General features: G+C 42.7%; 2 protein-coding genes across 4 annotated transcripts in view; one reads left to right on the plus strand and one right to left on the minus strand.

Annotated features, from left to right (window-relative positions):
* PEX7 (peroxisomal biogenesis factor 7) overlaps positions 1 to 15,074 on the minus strand; it is a 50,440-nt gene extending 35,366 nt beyond the window's left edge. For 2 of the 3 annotated variants that reach the window (XM_055714048.1, XM_055714046.1), the window contains exons 1-5: positions 14,907 to 15,074; positions 13,716 to 13,773; positions 12,014 to 12,164; positions 5,847 to 5,924; positions 5,433 to 5,541 (exon numbers count right to left, since the gene is read on the minus strand). In XM_055714048.1, coding sequence (XP_055570023.1) covers positions 5,433 to 5,541; positions 5,847 to 5,924; positions 12,014 to 12,164; positions 13,716 to 13,773; positions 14,907 to 15,027 — 517 coding nt within the window. In that variant the 5' untranslated portion in view covers positions 15,028 to 15,074. The remainder of the gene's footprint in view (positions 1 to 5,432; positions 5,542 to 5,846; positions 5,925 to 12,013; positions 12,165 to 13,715; positions 13,774 to 14,906) is intronic. The other variant, XM_055714047.1, reaches the window with a different exon arrangement.
* A 7,001-nt stretch (positions 15,075 to 22,075) lies between these two features.
* MAP3K5 (mitogen-activated protein kinase kinase kinase 5) overlaps positions 22,076 to 23,550 on the plus strand; it is a 109,354-nt gene continuing 107,879 nt past the window's right edge. The window contains exon 1 of the mRNA XM_055713600.1: positions 22,076 to 22,939. Coding sequence (XP_055569575.1) covers positions 22,537 to 22,939 — 403 coding nt within the window. The 5' untranslated portion in view covers positions 22,076 to 22,536. The remainder of the gene's footprint in view (positions 22,940 to 23,550) is intronic.

Genomic DNA, 23,550 nt, shown 5'->3' on the forward strand with positions numbered 1-23,550 from the left:
AAACACAGTAAGTGTGTATTCAGTTTGCTCTCTAGATACTCAATTTGTACAATTTGTACAATGCACTAAATTGAAGCCTCTTACTCTTTTATCCCTTGAGGATTTGTATTCCAAAAATGACCAACTTGTGCAAAGCCTTGAACCTTATTCATGATGGCGTTTCTTCTAGCACATTCAACAAACAAGCAACCAGCAAAGAACTTGTAAGTAGCAAAGAGTTGGACCCACACCACACAAGCTAATGGAATATAAATCTCTAGTGAAGTGTTTTGGAACCCATGACTGTCATAGAAGAACAGAAAATTATTTCCTGCAGGTTTTTTGGAACCTGAACACACACAAACATCTTTGGATGTATGTTGGATGGATGGAGCTCCACTCCCCAACTGCTCTTTGTTTTGCTCTGTGCTACTTTTGAAGCAGGAATTTAAGCTGAAGATTTAGAAAGCTGAAGCCAAAGAACAGACAACCCCAAATTTGGTCCAATAACTTACACATGGAAAACACCTCTTTATTGAGGAGCTGCACTCAAGGCTATTCCAACTAATTCAGTAACCATCCTCTTAGTAAATGTACACCTTCCCCAGCTCATTATTTCATGCCAAATAATTTGTTCATTTTTAGTTTTCTTTCACAATTTGGATCCCAAACACAAAAAGGTGTGCCAAGACTACATGCCAGCCTGATTTATGAAACTACAGCTTGACAACCCCTTAACTACACACATTTGTCACTAAGACCACTAGGCAAGAAGACAAACTTTTTAAAAATCAACTCACTATGTCAGGGCTGGCAATAAAACAGAATATGAGATCAACAATGTTTTTTAATTCTAACCTTAAAGTCTAGCAATGAATGCAAGGGATTACAAAGAGTGGAGGCTGGATTTACAAGTTCGTTTGTAAACCAGCAAAGCTACAGTTCCCCAACACTTTTGTCAACATAATAAAAATTTTCCAGAAACGATCACATCTTGTTGTTGTATGAGAAAATTTTTTGCCCTGGGCTTTCAGTCTGAAAAATAAGTTTTTGAGCAAAGAATACAATTAATTGACCTAAATACTGATGAAAACAGACATTATCTCGCCAGATTTAAAAAACACTCTTTTCCCTTATTCATTATTTATTTAAGATGTTATGAAAACTATGCATGTGCCCTAACCAGTCAACTTAAAGAGTGTGGTAATGATTTAAAAATGAATGCGGCATTAAAACTGAGGTCCCGTAGCTCAGATAAAAGTTAGCAGTTATTCTAAATCTGGGCTTTGTCAAATCCAAACCACTCATATTTTTATTTGCCATTTTCATATCTGTATCAAAGAATACTGCAGTTACACAGATTAGGGTAAAATGGTACTCATTAGTTACTTCCCACTGTTAAATTTAAAGGGCAATAAATACAGTTGATATTATAATGGATGCTTTTTATATAAACCACAGGACAACGTAAGGCCTATTGCTCCACACTCATGGAAAACAATTTCATAGAACTGCTTTATGTTTGCCTATATACTAATGTTGTGTGCATGTGGCACTTTATGTGCTTCTCACCAATGTGCTCTCTGGGTTAAAAAAAAAAAAAAAGAAAGAAAAAAGAGAGACGTTTGGGCAAATGACACAATGACTCATTAAATCCTTTTAGCCATGAAAATGCTGTTAAACATTTATGTCATTGCTTTAACGACATTTTCCACATCACTGTTTTTTCAGTGTAAGGCAGACATTTGCCAGGACTCTGGTTTAGTGCCACATGTACACCTGAACATCCTGCTTATCTTATCAGCTCAGAAATCATTACTGACATCACAACAGCTGTTATTTACACATACAGAATTAACCATTTTTTCTGTTACTATGAACTCCCAATTTCAAACAAAAAAGATAAGCCATTTACTTGCTTTTGAGAGTACAAATGATTGTACATGAAAACTACAGCATTGTAAAGTACCTTACACATGCCTGTAAATGTTAAATGGAAGTGTATTAGATGCTGAATAAAAGCTAATTTAACTGATGCATCAGACATATTTATCTTCTGTAAGTTAACTGCTTTTTATTGTCCACTACAGACAAACTTCGTTTTCCTGTATGTATTCAGACTGGAGAGTTAATGAAGTAAAAGAAGTACAATTAGTATCAAATCTTTTTTCAACTGCTTTATATTGCAGTCTTAGGTTTCTCATTTTCTTCACTGATATTCTTTTTCTAGTCTCATAATAGTGTAAGAAAGTAATTTTCCAAAAGCAAAGATTTAACCCAATTAGCTTCAGGCAAAAGTTGTCTAGGTACATAATGGTCCTTCTGAGCAGCTGTTTTACTGTGGCTTGCAGTTGTGTTTGGTTTTCTGTTTTCAGTATTCACAAACTAATCAGTTAAGTGGAAATTAAACCTCTGCTAGCATCAATGTGGATTCAAATAAAGGCAGGAAAAGGGCAAGGCTGAAGCATGCATAGCATCCTAAACCTCTGTCTCTCTTGCTTATTTTCTTTGAAATAATACTAATAAAAAAAATAATAAAAAACCCTCATGCATTGCTTCACTTAAATTTAGGTAAATTGGAAGCATTTCAAGACCAGTATTTTTTTTAATCTATCGTTAACAACATACCTAACTTATTTTACTAACACATGCAAAACTGAAGATGCTACAACAAGAAACAGTTCGTTTCTGGTCTGAAGTGCTAAGAGTTTATATTATTAAGATATAAATAAGCCTGTGGTTGTGAGTAAGTATGTGTGAGGTGGAATGAAAGAAAGGCGACAGGAGGGGCGAGAAAGAACACACATACACACACACTACATGCCTAATGCCGCGCAGCCTTCTTCAAGAGAATGTTTCAATACTCTTCAAAAAGCTATTGGTTTTAAAAGTTAAAAAAACCCAAGGGAGATGAAAAGAAGTACAAGAAGTTTCCTTACAGACTCAGTTTCAGGTACTAATTTTCAAGACAAGACAAAGTTGCAAAAGCGACCAGAAAACAAACAAACAAACAAAAAAAGGGGTAAACCCTTCCAGCAAGTGTATCAAAGGGAACAGCTGCACATTCGACACAATGTTACCATGTTGAGATTGCAGTTTTTCTCCAGCTCCAACTTCAGCTCAATAGATGAGTCATCAGTGAAATTAAGCTTTCTGTTCCATCATTTTCTCTCCTGCTTAAAGTATATGGACCGTAGCAAGTTTCAAGTGAGGTCCAGCATTCTGAACAGTTCCACTTCACTTTCATCACATATCTTGACTGACAGAGTAGAATGCCATTAAACACTAAACAGTGAAGTAAACGCTCTGAACATAAACCATCTGATACACTTTTCTTACTATAAGGAAATGGCATTTATACCCAGAGCTAGAGGGTCATGAGTACTTCTACTACCCACAGTCCTGCTGATCAAAGAAAAAACTTCCAGTATATAATTTCTGCAGTGAAGGAATCTAATCAAACCACAGAAAAATTCCAATGGAAACTAAAACCAAAAGCAAATAAGAAACATTTTCCACATCTGCATGTCATGACTTCTATGCAAGGCCTTTGTTTTTAAGTTATTTTATTTAGAAGCACACGAGATGTTTTATTTCGGAAACCATAAGACAGTTCACCATCATTCTGAAGACTTTATTTTCTCTTAGCTAATGATTTTACACCTAGCATTACACTATGGGATTTTATTTCACACTTAAGTAGTACTTAGAGAACAAAAATACTGTGCATCTTTTGTGCATGTTTTTTTTTTCCCTGTAAAATACTATGGAGTCATCAATTGGTGAAAACTGACTGCAACTAGCTTCACGCTCCAGCAATATGTGTTAGTCCCTTTCAATAATCAAAGTAAAATTCACAAAATAGGAAGTCTTTAGAGTTTTAGTCAAAATTTCCAACAGCTGCACCCACTAAGTCACTCAAAAAACAGATCAAGTGTATGTTGCTGTACCCAGTGTATATACCACTACATACAGCATCTAACAATCAATGTTTCCCAAAATTGTTAAAGTGCCAATGTATTAGAAGATAATTTGGCTTCATACTCTAGAGGATCAAATTTGAAATAACTAGCTGGATCAGTAAAGCTCTTTTGTTCACCCAGATTGTCAGAAATTTTGTATGAGTAAGACTACCATGGAGGGGAGGCTTCTGAGCAGGACTTTAAAGAGACCATCATAACACCTAGAATTTGCAAAAAACACTAAGCACTGTTTTCTCCACTTACCTTTAACCAAATAGTAGTTAGCTGGTATTTTTGTAGTATATAGTTGCTTTTCAGTACAATTGTTCAAACAGCATACAGGACCCAATCCTGTAAGCTTCTCAGATCCTATTAGATAGGTATCTCACTAAGCGTACCTCAATGAATCTTTAAATAAGTTGAAAATATCTATGCTCCAGCATCTGGCTTTCAAGCACTACAAATACATGTAACTTGTTAGTCATTCTAGTTCAACCCTGCAAGCAGAGTCAGATGGAAATAGCCAGACTCAAATTTTATGAAAGCCATATGCACTTTCTCATCAAACTTCCCATAGAAGACAATGACGGCCAGTACCTGTGTGTACTCATTGTCTCTCTTTAACTTCAGTAACAGGAAAACTTATTTATCCTTGCTTACACTCTTGATATAAGAGCTGAACAATTTCTAATTAAACAAGTACAAAGGTCTAACAGACTTGAAATCAGAGAAATCTAAGCCACTGAAGTTAATCTACCAATATTTGCATTAAGGTAGTGTCTTACTGCCCCTCTTTCCCAAGCAAACTCCGTGGCTCACAGCACCCCTTGCCCAGCTAAGTCAGCAGTAAGGCTCGAGGTCTCACTCCAGAGTTCTCCTTGTGTCTCTGAAGCAGGAGCAGTGTTTGTAAAACACTGCCATCTTGCCATACAGTCTCTTTGCCTCAGGTACACCCAACTCAATTATGATTGTATTGACCAGCAAAATTCATAGCACTGGCCAAAGCAGGAAAGCAAAATTGATGATTACCTTTCCCAAAAAAACAAGGCACAGGGATCTCCAGTAGTCCTTAAAACAGTTCAGTGGGAACTGGCTATGTTACTCACAGAGCTAACAGTCTACTGACACTTGAGATATTTTGAAAAAAAAAAAATGTAAGCCAGAACACAAAATAAAGCATATAACATGATTTAGTGGTCAGTAACAAAAGCAAGGTGAATGGAACAGAGCTACATAAAATAACAGAAAATATTGCCACAAGGTAACTGAAGTAACTGCTAGAAAACTGCCGATCCCTGTTTAAATGGCCAACAGGATGATTTACAGATCATACAGAACCTACAAATCCAGCCACAGCAATAAATTTATCTTGTCTTCTTCCATTTAGATGTATGACACACACTGCCATCTGCTGGACAAAATGCTGAACTAACCTAATAACATAAAGGTTGGGTTCTTTTGTTCTGAGAATCTCTTTACCATCATGTTTACCTGAGGCAGATGCAAAACAACCTGGGATGTGTGGAGACCATATAGTGCTGTAAATGACCGCTTCGTGGCCTTTAAAAGTGCATAATGACTTCCCCACAGCTGGATCCCACTGAATAAAGTAAAAAGAAAACTGTTGAAGTACACATTCAATAAGAAAGGAAAGTTTCATACATTAAAAAAGCTTTATACATACAAAAAGGACTAAATGAACTTCTTTTTACCATGTATCATGAAAAGCATTTGTATGCTTGAACTGATATCAACTGTGGGATAAAGCAGTATCTCAGTTAAAACAGAATTTCAGTCTCAGTGTAAAAATGAAGAGGGAAAGTGAATCAATGCTGTTCTTAACACAAAGAACTATCAGATCCAAAACAAATTGCATTTTTCACCTTCAGCAGAAAATCAACATACCAGCTTGGCTGTTTGATCACATGAACCAGACACCACTAGCTGTTCTCCTCTAGTTTGGCTCCAGTCAACACTAAATACCTATAAATGATACAACAGCCTAGTTTAGAAAGAGCATTAGAATAGAAGTCTGAAACTCTAGTTAGCCAAAGTTTCACGATATACACTTGCATTTGCAGATTGTATCATAATCAGCTAAAAGAAACACACCAGTCAAGCACCACAAAGCTGCCAACAATGCCAACACCTGAACAAAAATTGAACTTAACATCTCAGTCCGGCATTAAAGGTAAATGCAGGCTCAGAAAAATATCCAGAAAAATAAAGAAGGGCCAACATGTTGAAAGGAAAAAGAAAAGTTCTAACAAAATCCACATAGACCCACCATCACTAGAAGTTTCTGCCACTGTGAAAAGTCATTTCAGACTGATTTCTTATCTATGAAACAGTTTTATTCAAACTTCTACAATTTTTAATTCCTAGCAATGTAAATGCCATCTCTCTTCAGAGCTGACTACAGAGTTGACTTTGAGGTTTTAGCTAACTAACAGTAAATATGTTTTTATGATATCTAATTCTCATAAGAAATACATGTCAAAAAATACCCCTGATTTTCATCTTTCCTGGGTTCTGTGACACTTTTTTACCATTCAAACAAATAAATTACCTCAAAAAAATAAAATAAGATAAAATAAAAAACTCAACTTCCATCATGACTCATCATTTCAGCTTTTAAGAAATTGCTTTTACCTGTACAGCTGGAATCATAGAATCACAGAATGGTTTGGGTTGGAAGGGACCTTAAAGATCATCTAGTTCCAACCCCCCACCATAGGCAGGGACACCTTCCACTAGACCAGGTTGCCCAAAGCCCCATCCAGCCTGACCTTGAACACTTCCAGGGATGGGGCACCCACAGCTTCTTTGGGAAACCCCTTTGAGTGCCTCACCACCCTCACAGTGAAGAACTTCTTCCTTATAGCTAATCTAAACCTCCCTTTTTCAGCTTAAAGCCGTTCCCCCTTGTCCTATCCCTACATACATGCCCTTGTGAAAGGTCCCTCCCCAGCTTTCCTGTAGCCCCCCTTTAGGCACTGGCAGGCTGCTATAAGGTCCCCCCAGAGCCTTCTCTTCTCCAGGCTGAACAACCCCAACTCTCTCAGCCTGTCTTCATAGGAGAGGGGCTACAGCCCTCTGATCATCTTTGCAGCCTTCCTCTGGACTGGCTCCAGCAGGTCCATGTCCTCCTTACACTGGGGTCCCCAGAGCTGGACGCAGCACTCCAGGTGGGGTCTCAGAAGAGTGGACTAGAGGGGGAGAATCGCCTCCCTTGGTCTGCTGGCCACACTCCTGTTGATGCAGCCCAGCATATGTTTGGCTTCCTGGGCTGCAAGCGCACGTTGCCAGGTCATGCTGAGCTTCTCACCAACCAACACCGCCAAGTCCTTCTCCTCAGGGCTGCTCTCAATCCATTTTCCACCCAGTTTGTAATCGTGCTTCAGATTGCCCTGACCCACATGCAGGACCTTGCACTTGGCCTTGTTGAACTTCATGAGGTTTGCGTGGGCCAACCTCTCAAGCCTGTCAAGGTCCCTCTGGATGGCATCCCTGCCCTCCAGTATATTGACCACACCACTTGGGGTCATCAGCAAACTTGCTGAGGGTGCACTCAATCCCACTACTCACGTCACCAACAAAGACATTAAACAGCACTGGTCCCAATAATAACCCCCGAGGAATGCCACTTGACACTCATCTCCACTTGGACATCAAGCTGTTGACTGCAACTCTTTGATGCGACCATCCAGAGAATTCCTTATCCACCAAGTGGTCCATCCATCACATCCATGTCTTTCCAGTTTAAAGACAAGGATGTTGTGCAGGACAGCGTCAGATATATTGCACAGGTCCAGATAGATGGTATCAGCTGCTCTTCCCTTATCCACCAACATACACTGTAACCCCGTCGTAGAAGGCCACCAAATTTGTCAGGACCGATTTGCCCTTAGTGAAGCCATGCTGGTTGTCACAAGTCACTTCCCTATTTTGATGTGTCTTAGCATAGTTTCCAGGAGGATCTACTTCATGATCTTGCTGGGCACAGAGGTAAGGTTGACTTGCCTGTAGTTCCCCAGGTCCTCCTTCTTTCCGCTTTTAAAAACGGAGGTTATGTTTCCCCTTTTCCCGTCAGTGGGAACTTCACCAATCTGCCACAACTTTGCAAAGATGATAGAAATAAGTTCCCTCTTCTCTGATAGTTTATTCTATAATGGGTCCCCACCTTCACAGCGAACACTTTGACTGCATCCTTTACTGCTGATTTTTGAGCTCTGCTGCCTCAGAAAAAAACCCCACTCTATAAGGTAGTTCTTCAAATGACTTCAAATCTGAAAGTCTCAAGAACACACACAACTTCCATCTTCAAATGTACTCTATCTTCATCTACATGACGGAAGATGCATTCTGTTGTTATTTTACCTCACACCAAAATGGCTCAATAAGCTGCAGATGGACTTGAATCATTTCAGTGCTAAGGTGAATAAATATTAGCTGAAACAGTTTATTTGCTTGACTTCCTGACCCAATCAGACCTCCCATGATACTTCTCAGAAACGTGGCCACATCCCACCAGTGGTATGTGGCACCACTCTCAACAGTCAGGCCACTAACCACTGGGGATTTGCACTCCAGCTGGGACAATCTAGTTCTAGCACAGCACTGGATCTAATCTGTGAGTCAACATATTAGTTGCTGTGTTTGTCTTGGATAGCTGGAATTTGTGTTAAACAACAGCAACCCTGTTCTGAAAGTGAAAAAGTTTGGACCTTTGTCACCAGACAAAAAAGCAGAGAAGCTGGACTGGAAAAAGAAAATCCAGCCAAACCAAAGTCTTCTATGGAGAGTGCCTTATATAAGAAAGGAAATCAAGGTAACACTTAGCTACTCCTGAGCATTTTCCTTCCCAAAAATTTTTCAATTTATGCTAGATCCAGCTTAAATTCACTGGTTTTCATCTGTTTTCTTATTTCCAATTAGTGGAAGGCAACCACTGCCCACAGAACACCGAAGTTTTATCTGCAACTTTTTTTTTTTTTCAATTTTACAGTGTCCTACGTCCCATATACTGAAAGGCATATTGTTCTAGCACCATTTTGTGCTAGCTCCCTTCCTTGAGGAGTTTATCTTCTAAATCAGGGGTCCTCAAACTTTTTAACCAGGGGGCCGGCGCGCGGATGCAGTGGCAGGCAGCCATCTGCGGCTGCTTGGTTTCCCCCCCAGCCCCCAGCGGGGGGGTCTGTAAATACCGGGGGCCGGATTGAGGACCCTGGGGGCCGTATCCGGCCCGCGGGCCGTAGATTGAGGACCCCTGATCTAAATGTACAAGACATTCAGACAATACTTGACAAAAGCCAAATAACAAACAAAAAGGTAATTATTTTGTTTTCCCAAATCATGCCTTTATGTCTTTATTTTTCTACTTTTGTCAGCTACCTACAAGTACTACAGCTTATTAAAACATGCTCCCTTTCAACCTGACTCCTCATATTAAAATAATAACAAAGGAGCCACACAAGCACCCACTCATGTTTTAAGAACGGAAAACATCACAGTTCTCCAAAGTGGCTCCCAAGCTCCTCACAGACTTTAGCCTTTCTCCTCTCCTTACACCTGAATTTGCGGGATGACCTATGTTCAACTCCTAAGCTGCTCCTGTTTGGAAATGCCTCTAAATGTATCATTACGTAGTACATGTCTTTCACACAACAGCCCTATGAAGTCAGCTCAGTTGAAGTGTTTGGCTCTCATATTCATGTCCAAGATTTTCCAGAAAGAAATATATCTAAGAAACATGCCACTGTGTCACACAATTCACCTAGCCTCACATATTTGGTATGAATGAGATCTACTGCACAGATAAGGCAAAGCACATGTATGGCTTACAGCTCACTCACAAGACATCAGCACATAGATCTGCTGAATACGTGTTGTGACGTGCGTTTGTGTACATATGGCAGACATGGTTAGGACTGCCCAGCACTCTGCTGCATCACAGGCGGCGGGACATGGGCAAATTCTCCTTCAGGCAAGAATTACAAATAGAACAGACAACAGGCTCATAAAAAGCAAGAGCTATTTTCCATTCAGCATGTGACAGGTCCAGGTAATGAGAAGAGAATGAAAAGCAGAAGGCGTGGAGAACCAAGTAAGGTTCGCTTCTGTTCTTTCCTTTTCAATCTATCACCCAACATACATTTACAGACATTTCAATACAAGCTGTGTTGACCAACTGAGATAGATCAATAACACAGCATAAATCTTAGCTGTTAATTTTTTAGTGCTTTATCTTCAATCATAAAATGCATTAATATTCGTTTATGCCTGAACAGCAGAAAAAAAATGCCTCAGGCAAGATGAAAAGATGACGAAAAAAAAGATGTAAAAACATAAAAAATACTTCAAAATAAATGTTCAGGCTCACTTTACAAGACAAATTTAATTCAAGCATTCTGTTGTCTCACGTTCCAGTGAGACTTCATCAAAATCAAACTAAATTAGACTCATTTATTCACAAGATTCAGCAGCTGGTTAGTGCTGGAATAAACATTGTCCTTTGATAACAGAGATGTGCTTTTAAATTAAAAATGCACATTCTTTTTGAGGAGGGACAATGATCTCATTTAGAAAACAAGAAACAGATCCCTGTCAATCCTGCATTAGAAATATTATAAAATGCAGTGACAAAATTGTTATTAGAAATGTCAGACAGGGATTAAGGATTAGGAAAGTAGTCAATCATTTTAAACAGCACTGTCTGCCAGTGTTTACCACAAACTATTAGGTATATTCCCTCTGAGATTTATCCTCTTAAGGCATGTTTATAAGGAATCAATACAAACATTTCATATCCCACAATAAACACCCAGCCCATGTTTCCTATACTGTCTTTCTAACTCATGGTTGAATGCTTCCACCTCCCCATGCTATGTGCTAAATTAAGAATTGGACATGGAAATGTTTACTTCACAAACAACAGATGGTGTGGCAGAACAAAAATAAACTTATGAACAACCTCCCCCCCCTTGATATTATGCCTTGCCTACACTTTTCTGTTACTACGATCAGTCTTTGAACATTATCATAAAGTCCTGATCACAACTACAAACGCATATCTCAAAATTATTTATTTACATAGTACATGTATTAAACCAAAGTAGCAAAATTACAAAGAAATGAGGTACAGAAGATGGACTGTCATGTAACTGCAGTCACTCAGCTTTTAGCTTTGTGCTTCATATCTGAAAAAATCTTGACACCTTTGTGGATACAAAACTGGATTTTGTTATTGACTGCACATCCACCAGGATGTACATAAATTCATATTTATGTAATTTAGATAAAGTGTCAACAATCCAGGGTAAAACTGACTGCATCTAAATTCAAAGATGACAGAAGTGAGTGGAGAGTTAGAAGGAAAGTGTGGAGAAAAAAAAAGGGTAGAAAAATCACTTGAGGGAAGATAAATATACTCAAGTATAGGTGTCCTTAAAAGTATGCAAATACATTTATGAACATGAATATAACATTTTTCTCTACCCATCTTGCACCACATACAGAAACTTTCAAAAATTTTAAGATTTTAACAGTAATTTTAAGAAAATCAAATGCAACAGTACCAAACCAAGGCTAAAAAAATACATGCTGTCCCAATATTTGACTACCGTTATTTGAGTGGAACCTCACAGATGCTAGGACGGAAAAGGATAAGCATTTTCTATACAAAAGAAGTTCTAAGGATCTGCATAATGTGTGTCACTCTAGATCCTCAAGGATAACACTGCTACATACATCAGCTGTCTGATTTAGACCTATCCAATAACGCTCTCAAACTGCAGTACTTTCATACAACACAATGATTGCTTAGCCTATAAGAAGCTACAAACCCTATTTCTGAATATGTTGGATTTATGTAATTAAGCGGTACCTATTACATTGTATATACAAATATGTACAACATTCACTTCATGTGCAAAATAATGTTGTTATAAATTCAAACCATGGACCCAAAGTTAGACAAGAAACCCTGCTTTTGATTATAAGTCCACAAATAAATCTTCTAATAATTCAAACATCAGATAGTTCATTAAATTTTTCAAGTTTGCCTGGTTTACCTCCTGAGTGTGCTCTTTATAGACTTGCAGTGGACCTTTTGTTTTAGCTGTATCCCAGATTTGCAGAGATCCATCTCCACTAGAAGTGATCAACACATGTTCATTATTCTCACTCCAGGTCACATCAAACAGGCCATCATTCCAGTCAAAACTAAATCAGAACAATGAAGGTATTTGTCCGTGAGAAAGCACGACATCGAAGTCTGAACTAGTTACATGCAAAGACTATTTCTTTAAATCACCCTCTTTACCATTCTAACCAGCATTTTTATATATTTGAGTTTCCAGTAAATCTCCTTACAAGTAACTTACTTGTTATAATGTCAACTTTTACAACTGTATGCTAGAATAGGCTGATAAAGCACAAATGAGCCAAGGGCCTGCCATACACAGAATATGAAATCTGATTTCAGTCTTAAACTTGCCCGGCAAACAGAGGCAGAGGTACCACATCTCACTCTGATCTACAGTTTCTCCAGGATGTTGCTACTGGAGTAGGAGCCCTTTGTCTGTAACAACTGTGGTAAATAAAGAAATTAAACTGGCTATGTCGGGAGAGCTCTATCCAGTTCACACTACCATTAGGAAGCTAAGACACACCGAAAAAACAACCGAAAGGCAGTCATGAACATACTAAAGATCTCTTCACTCCCTTAAAAGGGCTTTTAACACACTACAGATTCATTATATGGGATCTGGTACTGTGTATTTGTTGCTCTGCAACAACTATCAATGATGGTGCTGTTATCTCATGGTAAATATGAATATATTTCATTTATTTACCCTCTTTTCACTGAAGGTTTAGCTAAGTTCAGGTTAAACTTCATGGCACCCTGCAGTAATGATGAGGGAAAAGCACATACAAAGAACATTTTATTTTGGTGGAGAACATGACACAGCTTCTGGCTCGGGCAGTTACAGGACCTTCTACCACAAATTAAGTGGAGTCACTGGAAACATAGAAATGAACAGTACTAAACCAGAGCACTTAGCAAAACTAACAGCGTGTTGACAAGCTTTGAAGAATCTTGCTTTATAATTAAATTTAATTAAAAAAAGTTTCTCTGAATATGATGAACTATTTGTTAAGCACTTCTAGTGCAGCCCTCTTAATCTAAATAATTGTTGTTTCAAAAGTTTCTTAAAAAAATTCTAGGTCAATGATGGTCAAGTATTAAACGCCCACCCCCACCCCACCTTCCTAACCTTTCTCCTCCTCCCATCCAGAACACAAATCAAACTCCTCTCAGACCCTTAGAATACCTAATCTCCTAGGAAGGACTTCCATGGCTTTACGTAGCTTCCTGCTCTATTTTCAGTATAAGTCAACCATAAGGGCATAAATTTAGGTGGCAATGCACTAATCCTAAAAAGCTAAAACTTTTAATTTCAAGTTAGGGCAGAGAAGCTGCTTTTAATTTTCACTGTCAGTTTTCTATAAAATGTTTTACACTATGGAAAGGGTGCCATTCAGATTGCTTCCTGTAACAAAATCTATGCAATATAAACCTATTATTTGTGTGTAAATATAAACACATTTATTTGTATGTAAATACAAAGACCTGCATTCAGTAGATACTATAGCATGAATACAATAGGGTTTTATTACTAACAATAACCCAAAATATTTGGGCTGTGTCTTGTATTCACAGTTACACAGTAAGTTTTTCTCCTGCAAAAATAAAGCATAAACCTGCGTTACCTCCTGAGCAGAACAATCTTGGCTTCATTTTGTTCCAGCACTGCCAAAGTTCCACAGCCTAAACCAGCAAAATAAAAGAAAACATCACAACTAGTTTCCCCCGTGCCAGAGGAAACTACTGTGGCTCTGAAGTAGCTCCTGTGTGCAAATACAAAGGGCATCTGAACTTGTAAGAGGCCAATTAGTTGCTTAAATAAATGTCTTATGTTCTCTAAAACAGTAATTAATTTACATCAGACTGTGTTTTGCCCCCCCCTCCCCTTTTTTTTTAACTCCAGTATACCCGTAGGTGAGGCTAGAAAAGAAACAGCTTGCTTATGAAGCATCAAAGCGTGTTTTCCCCCTGAGCTTCACCTTACAGACACAGCAGCACGGGGTTCCTGGGCATCACTCTGATACAGCAGCGTAATGCTTTTGCCCACCCGGAATCTAGCACTACAGCTCACCAAAAAAAAATAAGTCATTCAGTTCTGAGAAAACACACATGGGTACTGCTTACCCACATGACCGGGATATTTGCAAAGTAATTCCACATTTAGAAAGTTTACTTTCAACGAGTGCTTTCAGGAGCAATGCTCCCACTGGAAGGGCTGAGAGAAGCTCCGCTTGCCTCTTAACGGGGCCACCCGATCGCCGGGGCGCGGCTGGACACTCGGTGACTGAGGCTGTAACAGTTATAATTTTAAGGGTAAAATACTTTCAGACGTTTCATCCACACCGCGTTCGTCTCTACCGTTGTATTTCTGCGGTGGCCGCGGGGCGCCACGACCCGCCGGGCGCACGGCGGTGTCTCACAGGGCCCTCGGGGGAGTGCTGCTTTGGCGGAGGCGAGAATAAATACAACAGTAGAGACGAACACGGTGTGGATGAAACGTCTGGAAGTATTTCCCCCTTAAAATTTTCGCTATTCCAGCACTCCCCCGAGGGCCCTGTGAGACACCGCCGTGCGCCCGGCGGGTCGTGGCGCCCCGCGGCCAGCAGCAGCGCCGCCACCCGCGCCCACCGCAGAAATATACGTTGATACCAAAGCAAAACAAAAGCAACGGAAAGGGAAATCCCAGCACGCTTTTACAGACGCCGGCTGCCGTTGCGGACACGGCAATTTCCAGAGCCCCCATGAGGAGCCGCTACCGGGAACGTCCGGGAACGGCCACCCCCCTCCGCGCCCCGCCGCGGAGGCCCCGCCCGCACCTGCGATGCCGTAGTACTGCGCGGCGGCGCAGGCCACACGCCCCGGCCAGTAGGGCGAGAACTCCGCCGCGTAGCCGTGCAGCCCGGGCAGCCGCAGGGCGCCGCCGCCCGCCGTGCCCATGGCCCCCCACCGGGCCCCGACCGCGGCGCGGAGGAGCTGCCGCCCCCAGCGCGCGGCCCCGCCGGAAGCGCCACGCCCGCCGGGCGGTGCTGAAGCTGCGGCGTCGCCGCCGCCATCTTTGGCGATGGCAGAGGGCGGCCCGAGGCGCTGCAGCGTGGAGGGCCCGGCTGCAGAGGGGCCCGCGGCCGCCTCAGGGCCCACCCTGGGCTCCAGGGGAACTGCTGCTGGCAGTTCCTGGCAGCCCTGACCGACTCTGGTCAGCTGCGGCCTTGGGCCTCTGTGGCTTTCTGCTCCTTGCAGCCTTGTCCTCTTCAGAGGAAAGCTGTAAGCTTAGGAGGGCCTTACTGAGCAATTTATCAGTTGATATTGTTAGGCTTTCATACATACCCCAGTGTGATTTGTCATTGGGCTCAGACCAGGCCTCTAAACACTCGCTGCCTGTTTCTCATGATAAGCAACTATGCAAAAAAATCACCTTCCACTGGGATCACTTCCAAGCTTCAAAGACAAACTGTTGTTTGAATTGCCATGTAAGGTACACATCACCTCATTGTGTGTGCATCGCCTCGAGTACATGAGATCTTTCAATCATCGTGTATGTGTTACCTGTCCTTCTTCCTTTTAAACAGCCCTTTTAAGCTATTTCATTCTCTTCTCTTCAATAGATCTGTATATTTTATCATTCTTCTTGTGATGCAATTATGCTTTATGGAAATCCTTTTATGAACAAAATCAAGTTTGCTTACACCCATGACAACTTCTGTTGAAGTCAGTGAGAATTTTGCCTTTGAAACGAAGGGGGTTGTGTGTGTGTGTGTGTGAGGGTTAAAAAAATAAATATTTTGGCATAGCAGCAGCAGCTGCAGCTTTTGTTATATTTGATCCTGTGTGTGCTACATAGGACTTGAAAATACAAACACAGAGATTATTCCAGTTGGACACAGAATAGCCCAATCAGTTATAATGACCCATCTATGTGTGTAGAGATAAAAATGCAAAAGTATTATTTTACACATTACAAAGGTACAGCAAAGGCAAATTAGTTTATTTAATCAAGGTTACATCATGGAGCTTGGAGGATAGTTACGTACTCCTGCTACTCAGCCTCATATTTAAAACTAAACCTTGACTACAAAATCTATTGTAAAGCCATACAAATGTTTAATTGCTTAAACTGGCATTCAAATGCAGATCACTGCATTAGGCAGTTTGACTTGTTCTTTGACCTCCTGGTGAAAATGAAAATAAATATGTTTATCAAACAGCCTCTAGGGTTTTAGAATAAAATCAATCCAAATTCAGTACAAGTGAAGCTCAATTTAATGTATCCTTTGGATTACCACAGCAGCTCCCAAAGCCTCACAACTGCCAATTTATGTGCTTAATTTATTGACAGACATTATATGAGATACGATTTTTTCACTGTGGGGCAAAAATACCTTACCAAATTGGCTGCTACAGCCCAAATTCCACCAATTTTAGCCTCTATGGAATCTTTTTAAATCAACGTATCTTTTCAAAATACAAGGTACAAGCCAAACTTCTGAGCAAGTGTTTTGAAAGTAATTGCCTTTTGTGACTGGGATGTCAATAACAACATTTGAAAAGTTACATAGCCACCGTAGCAGTGCAGTGAGTGAGTCTGGACAAAGCCATTTGTGAGGTGGTGTTTGGGAGTGAAGTCCAGTTACTCTATGGACAATTTATCACTGATGTATCTGAGTACTGGAAAAGTTTTATCAAGTACATTTTCAAAAATAGTTGATCTTTTGTAATGAGTGAAATTCCACAAAGAGGTTATGCAAACAGGAAGTAGTTCTTATCAGTGGCCCAGCTTTGTTTTAAAGACAGATTAAAAAGAATTTTCAAAGACATGAAGATCAAGAAGTGGATAAAAGGTTACAAGGAAGTCCTGAGAGAAGGGCTAGTTCTCAAAACACTTTTTTTTTTTTTTCTTTCCCCCACGGACAAGCTTGTGAGTTTCAGGTTTTGAAGAGATGTAGAAGTAGGAAGCAAAATAATACAGCAATTGGAAGTATTTGCATGGGAAGATTTCAAGGTAGAGAGAATAACAGCTAAAGAAATGAAAGCTATGTTACAAGCAAAGAGAGAAGGGCCCAACAAAGCTGCTAAACTTGACTGTATTTTCTACTCAGCCTCTGGGCAGCTTCTTGAATTTATCAAGAAACGTGAAGGACCACTGATCACAGCAGCATTTTACCTGCATCTGTTTTATCTGCCAGCCAGCTCTTTCCACCCGCCAATACCACACGGACGTGCAGCGTGTGCAGCGGCAGGTGGCAGCCACGTTCCACCCCAAAACTGAGAGTCCTCAGTGCCAGACAAAACTTCCATAGCTACACCGAGATGATCTTTTTCCTAACCCAACATCACTTCAATGGGTCAAAAAAAGGGAAAGTTGCTTAATACGTAACTTTCAGGCTAAATTTATGCTACAGTTGCTTCTCGGAGCTCAGCTCACAATCATACCCCTTGTGAGCATTAGAATAGGTAGTTGAGACACTTTAACAGCAGTTCACTACACTTTCAGTCCAGTGAGCTCTGTTCTGTTACAAACACACGTCCCTTGTTTCCTCAGCTTGCTAGCTGACAGCTAGCTGACAGCTACCTTAGGTGTGAGTTGAGCTGGTAACCATCACTGCTGTACACACAAATCCTTACAAAATCTTGCTGGTCAGTAGGAACAGTAATTGGGAAGGCTCAAGCCCAAGTATTTAAAGTTATAAAAAGAGCTTTCCTACCAGAGAAAGTTGATTGTGAACCATTCCCTCACATGCAAGGGACAGGTAGCTTAAAACACTGGAAATACTCAGGAACTACAGTAAACTTTTTTCTATCTTTTCGTTATTGAACCATTCATTAGGCTTCATGACATCCAAGATTTTCTTCTACAACAGCGAATGCTTATTGACTAACAGACATGCAGAGATAGTCCCAGCTGATATTCCCATACCGCCATAAAGCTGTATGAGTTGAAGCTTTAAGAAAAGCATTTAGTATCCTGTCGTGGTTTAACCCCAGCCAGCAACTAAGTACCACTCAGACACTCACTCACTCCCCCCCCACCCGCAGTGGGATGAGGAGGAGAATCGGAGAAAAGGCAGAACTCATGGGTTGAGATAAGAACAATTTAATAATTGAAACAAAATCTAATAATAATATAATAGTAATTGTAATGAAAATGAGAGAGAAAGAGAGAGGACTAAAACCCAAGGGAAAAACCCCAAGTGATGCACAATACAATTGCTGACCACTGCTGACTGATGCCCAGCCAGTACCCAAGCAGCCATCAGCAGGCCCTAGCCAGCTTCTCCCAGTTTACATACTGAGCATGACATTCTGTGATATGGAATATCCCTTTGGCTGGTTCAAGTCAGCTGTCCTGTCTCTGCTTCCTCCCAGTTTCTTGTGCCCCTCCTCACTGGCAGAACATGGGAAGCTTGAAAAGTCCTTGATTTAGAGTAAGCACTTCTTAGCAACAACTAAGACATCAACATTATTTTCATACTAAATCCAAAACACAGCACTGTACTAGCTACTAAGAAGAAAATTAACTGTATTGCAGCTGAAACCAGGACATATCCCAAGGTTCACAGTAAGATTGCAAAACTGGCAACAGTAAAGTAACCAAGAGGTCTGCTGGAATGAATACAAAGGGAAAAGGCTCCCTTCATATGGGGAAAGTGATGGTTGTGGAAGTTGGGAGGAAAAGGCAGTTAGCACAGAGACTTTTTCTGGAAGTTTTAAAGACCAAAAACAGCAAGAGGCGGGAAAGATGCTGGAGCAGAGGAAGATTTAGACCGGGAGATTTAGAAAGAAACACGAGAGTTGTAGGGGAAAAGGGTATGAAGCAAGAACAGTGCACTTTCTTCACCATGCTCACAAGACATGGGCTCCAAGAACAGTCCTGACTGATGAAATATCCATCCCCAATTTTGTATCCACACTGATCCATCAGTTTTTACTGACTGCATTTATGTGCACCATACCATAATTTGGTAGGCAGATTCCTTGTATTACTGTTCCATGATCAGCTGCATCCCTACACAATGGCCACTGGTCTCTATTTGCCTGCCCTCTCTGTTGAACATAAAGGCGACATCTTATCGTCTACAGTGATATACTCAGTCTAACTTTTTAGGACAGTTTTTAGAAAAAAGTTTTTTATTTCAGTTTAACCATTTCGGCAGCTTGTGAAAGTTCTGGTCAATGCTTACAGAAATTGCATTAGTTTATGTACTTTCAATATCTCATTTGGATTCTTTTATCTGCAAATTTCTTTACATTCTTTTTTTTCTTACAACCATAATTGAAGCATACTGGACTTTACTCCTGCAAACTTCTTTGTCTTGCTTATCAGTGAAGAGTTTACAGTGCATCTCCAGTTTCTCATTCCTATATATTATCCTACAGTTAAACAAGAGGGCCTCAAATTTTGAATGAAATTTAGCATCTATTTTAAACCCAGTATCTGTAGCAATGTATTTTAGTCCATTCTGTCAGTTCCATCAGCACTACCACAAACCAAATGCAGATCAGAATAATTTTTCTCCCACTGCTGGACACTGGTAGCCATAATACATGAAAAATATAATTTGGACAGTTAGTTAAATGCACATATGCTTTAAATTTCATCTCTATAAATCAGGATACATTGGAACTACCTTTTTTGGTCTTTGATCTTGTTTACAGTAGTTTGAGTGGCTAAATCAAGCTTGTTTATTCTCCAATCATGTTGTTTGTCACTCATCAAAAACTGCATTTATATTTGCAATTAACAAAGGTGGCAAATTCTTGGATATTATGATTATAATTATGGTTAAACTTAGAGGCCAGTGATGCCTAGCTGTAAAAATATATAATGAAGAGAGGGTTGTTATTTCAACAAAATCACAGCTAACTGCTTGTTACAAGTTTTTGTTAGAAGAAAAAACAGAGCTGGAACAGGACAATACTGAATCGTGATTATATGCAAACCATCTGGTGTTAAAGATGTTAATTTTACAGCCCTTGAGAAACAAGTGAACATGGTAAGGTACTTCTGATAACAAATAGGGTGTTATTTTGGTTTAAAAAAATTCCTTGGATTATCTCCTAATCAAACACAAAAACACAAGAGCTCCTAAATGTCTGATCACTCACTTCAGAGAGCTAGCAGATTAAAAAATATGTTTTCACTTTATAAAAATGTGGACAATTTGTGTTTGTTATTCAACAGCATTCTCCCCCCCCTCCCCACGCCCGGTTTAGGGCCCAACCTCACTCCCAGCCAAATCAATAGAGAAACTAACCTGAATTTGGAATAGACACAATGCTAATAACAAAGCAAGCATCACAAGTCGGTAACACTAAGTGGAATAGCATACTTCTTCCATGTCCTTCCAGTCCATGACTTCCTTCTGCACTTGACAAACATGGGCTGTTCTCAAAAACAACAGAGACATATTGTTCTTGCTTCCTGTAAGATGATGTAACTGCAGTGCTGAATGGATTAACACTGATTCTGCATTTTGTGGAAAACGACATTATTTAGAAAAACACTGATTGCCATTCAGATTGTAGCAAGAAACAATAACCTACTGTATCTGGCAGATTAGCAAATATTAACTTTTCCCTGTAAATTAGGCTTTAGTTTCCTCATCATCTTCCCACCCATTTACCCATTTCTTATCAGCAGAAGCAAATGCCAGGCGTATCTCCTCAAAAAACGGGACTGCTCAATGCAAAAGCAAACAGAGCCACCAAAGGTACTGCAGTGATGAGTTTTTCTAATTGTTCCAGAATTGATTCTCTGTCTACAGAAGTAATGGAAAACAATGACACATGAGCAGGCTTCATGCCAACAAGTTGATCAGTCTTAACAAGATCAATTTTAACAGGATGGGCCTATTGATATGACAAATAAACTTAATGTACTGTACTATTTTTTCATTTCTCCTGTACCTATTTAACAGACCCCGATAATAATAATAAAAGAATAAATCATCCAATTTCACAGTATTTCTGTTCAAAAACAGACTGCAGAAATCTCAACATCATTTCCTTTTCAAAACCATTTTCAATTTCTCAGAGATCCACTCTTGGCCTGCAAATAATCTGAAAGTTTGGATGTTCTCCCTTCATATGATGTGAAAGGGTCTTTCTCCTCGGCTGGGTGGCCTACCATACAAAGTTAGCGCAGCTTTTGGCTGTGTGCTGACTATTCCAACTGTCTTCCTATTCCGTGAAGAAATATTTTTGCTCATCATCCAGTGTTTGAGTATTCTTTACAGGCAAATTCCAGGTGAATGTTAGAAACCAACATATTTAACCAACAGAGAGGAGCAGCTTTCCCGTTTCCAGACACAGCAGCTGCTGGAAGCAGCCACAGACCCCTCAGGGAACCTGAAGCCGTTTGTAAACACACAGACTGGGAGGTTTAGGTGTGGACAAATAGTAGCAGACAAGGGTTAAAATCCAAGGGCTACTAAATCCTGACACTGCTCTCAACTCTTCGCAGCAAACACCTGAAGCACTTAGTCCTGTCTAGCTAGTTAGGGCACGTGTATCATTAAACAAAACAAACAAACCAAAAAGGAGTAAACGGTAAAAAACCCCTTTAACAGAGCCAAGTTTAACGCAGGGCCCTTACACGCGAGCTGCCCTCACGCACACATCGGCTCATCTCGATCGAACGAAAGCTCGTTCGAAGGCTCCGGAGCGAGCCGGGGCTCCGGCGGTGGGAGGCGCAACCCGGACCCCGCTGTGAAGCGCGGACGCAGGCGCGTTGTGCGGTCGGGGTGGTGTTAAAAAGCAAAGCTCCACGGGAGGCGGTGGGGAAGGGGCGTTCTCGGCCCCCTCCTGCCGGGGCGGCCCGGGCAGAGGGGTCCCCGCGGGGCGAGCCCGCCCGGCGGCAGCAGCGACACCAGGCCGGACCGCCCGGCGGGGGCGCGGCGTGCCCCGCCCGGCCGAGCCCGCCCCCTTGGCGGCGGGAGGTATCTCTGCCGGGGGCGGGGCCGGGGGCGGGGCCGGGGGCGGGCCCCCGCGCTGGGGCCGCCTCAGCCCGCGCTTCGCAGCGGTCGTTGGGCCGGAGTGAGGGCGCTGGGGAGCGATCGCACAAGTGGTTCCTCCTCGCGGCTGAGTAATTTCGCTCAGGGAGAGTAAGCAGGCGGAGGAAGAGCGACGTCCTGGGGGCGGCAGGAGAAGGAGGCCGGGCTGCTGGGGGTCGGCTCGCCGGGTAGTCCCAGCAGGTGCGGGGGAGAAGGGAGCGGCGCGTCATGGTGCTGGCGGCAGACGTCGAGGGAGGCTGTGCTCGTCTCCCCGCCTCTGGCAGTCTTCGCTAGCGGCCGAGGGGGAGTCCCTCGCGTCAGCCCGGCCGCCTCTACACTCCAGCAGCTCGGCGGGACCGTTCCTGGGCGGGCGGCGGAGTATGGCATCCGCCTAACGCCGGCCAGCGCAGCAGAGCCCGGGACGCGCTGCCGCGGCGGCGGCGGCTGCCGCTCCGCCGGGATGAGCGACAACAGCGAGGGGATCGTTAGCTTGCCGGTGCCGAGCCCTCCCGGCGGCGGACCGCACTGCGAGGAGGTGCTCGGCAGGCGGGGGCAAGGGGCTGATGCCGGCGCCCGTAGCCTCCTGCCCGACTTGACCGTGCCGCCGCCCGGCACCCTCTGGGCTGAGGACGGCGCCGCCGCCGGACCGGGCATCGCGGCGCGGGCCAAGGGTGGCGGCCGGCGGACCGCCGTCACCTACGTGATCAACGAGGCGAGCCAGGGGCCGCTGCTGGCGGCGGAGAGCGGCGCCCTACAGAGCCTGCGGGAGGCGTGCGAGGTGGTGGGGGCCGCGCTGGAGACCCTGCACTTCGGCAAGCTGGACTTCGGCGAGACGGCCGTGCTGGACCGCTTCTACAACGCAGGTGAGAGCGCCGGCAGGGGCTGATCGCCGCCGCGGCGCGGGAGTGGCTCGGCCCGGGCTCGCCGCCGCCTCCCCGCCGGGCCGCCCCGGGTTCACCGCGGGGCGGCGGGAGCAGGCGTGGCCCCCCCGCTGCGGGGTCAGCTGCGGTCGCGGAGCCCTCCGGGCTGAGCCGCGGGCTGTCCCCGCTGCCCCCGCTGCCCGGCGTCTGCCCTCGGGCGGCCGTGGCGGTTACGCGGGGGGGCAAAAGTGCGTCAGAGCCCGTTTCTGCCCCCCGCTAACGTGTTCTGGAGAAGAAGCTGTCAGCCGGCGTGCTGTGAAGCAGCCTGGCAGCGCTGGTGATCCTTACCTGTGGTTAAACGTGACCTGGCTTTTTTTCTCCCGGTCTCCCAACAGAGTGCAGGGACGCACTTTTTGCCTAACACGCTGGGCTCTGGCTGAAGCAGGCAGGAGCTGCGAGGCCCCGGGAGCTTTGAAAAGCAGATTTGGCACCAGCCGTGTAGCTCGGCGATTTCTTTGTGCCTGACACGGTCTGGGACGCTCCGTGTGTTTGTGCTTGGAAGTTTGTGCTTCTGATGTTGGTTGCCTTAAACAGTTATGATGGATGGGCTTGAA

The sequence above is a fragment of the Falco cherrug genome, chromosome 6, assembly GCF_023634085.1.
Source record: "Falco cherrug isolate bFalChe1 chromosome 6, bFalChe1.pri, whole genome shotgun sequence".
NCBI lineage: Eukaryota > Metazoa > Chordata > Aves > Falconiformes > Falconidae > Falco > Falco cherrug.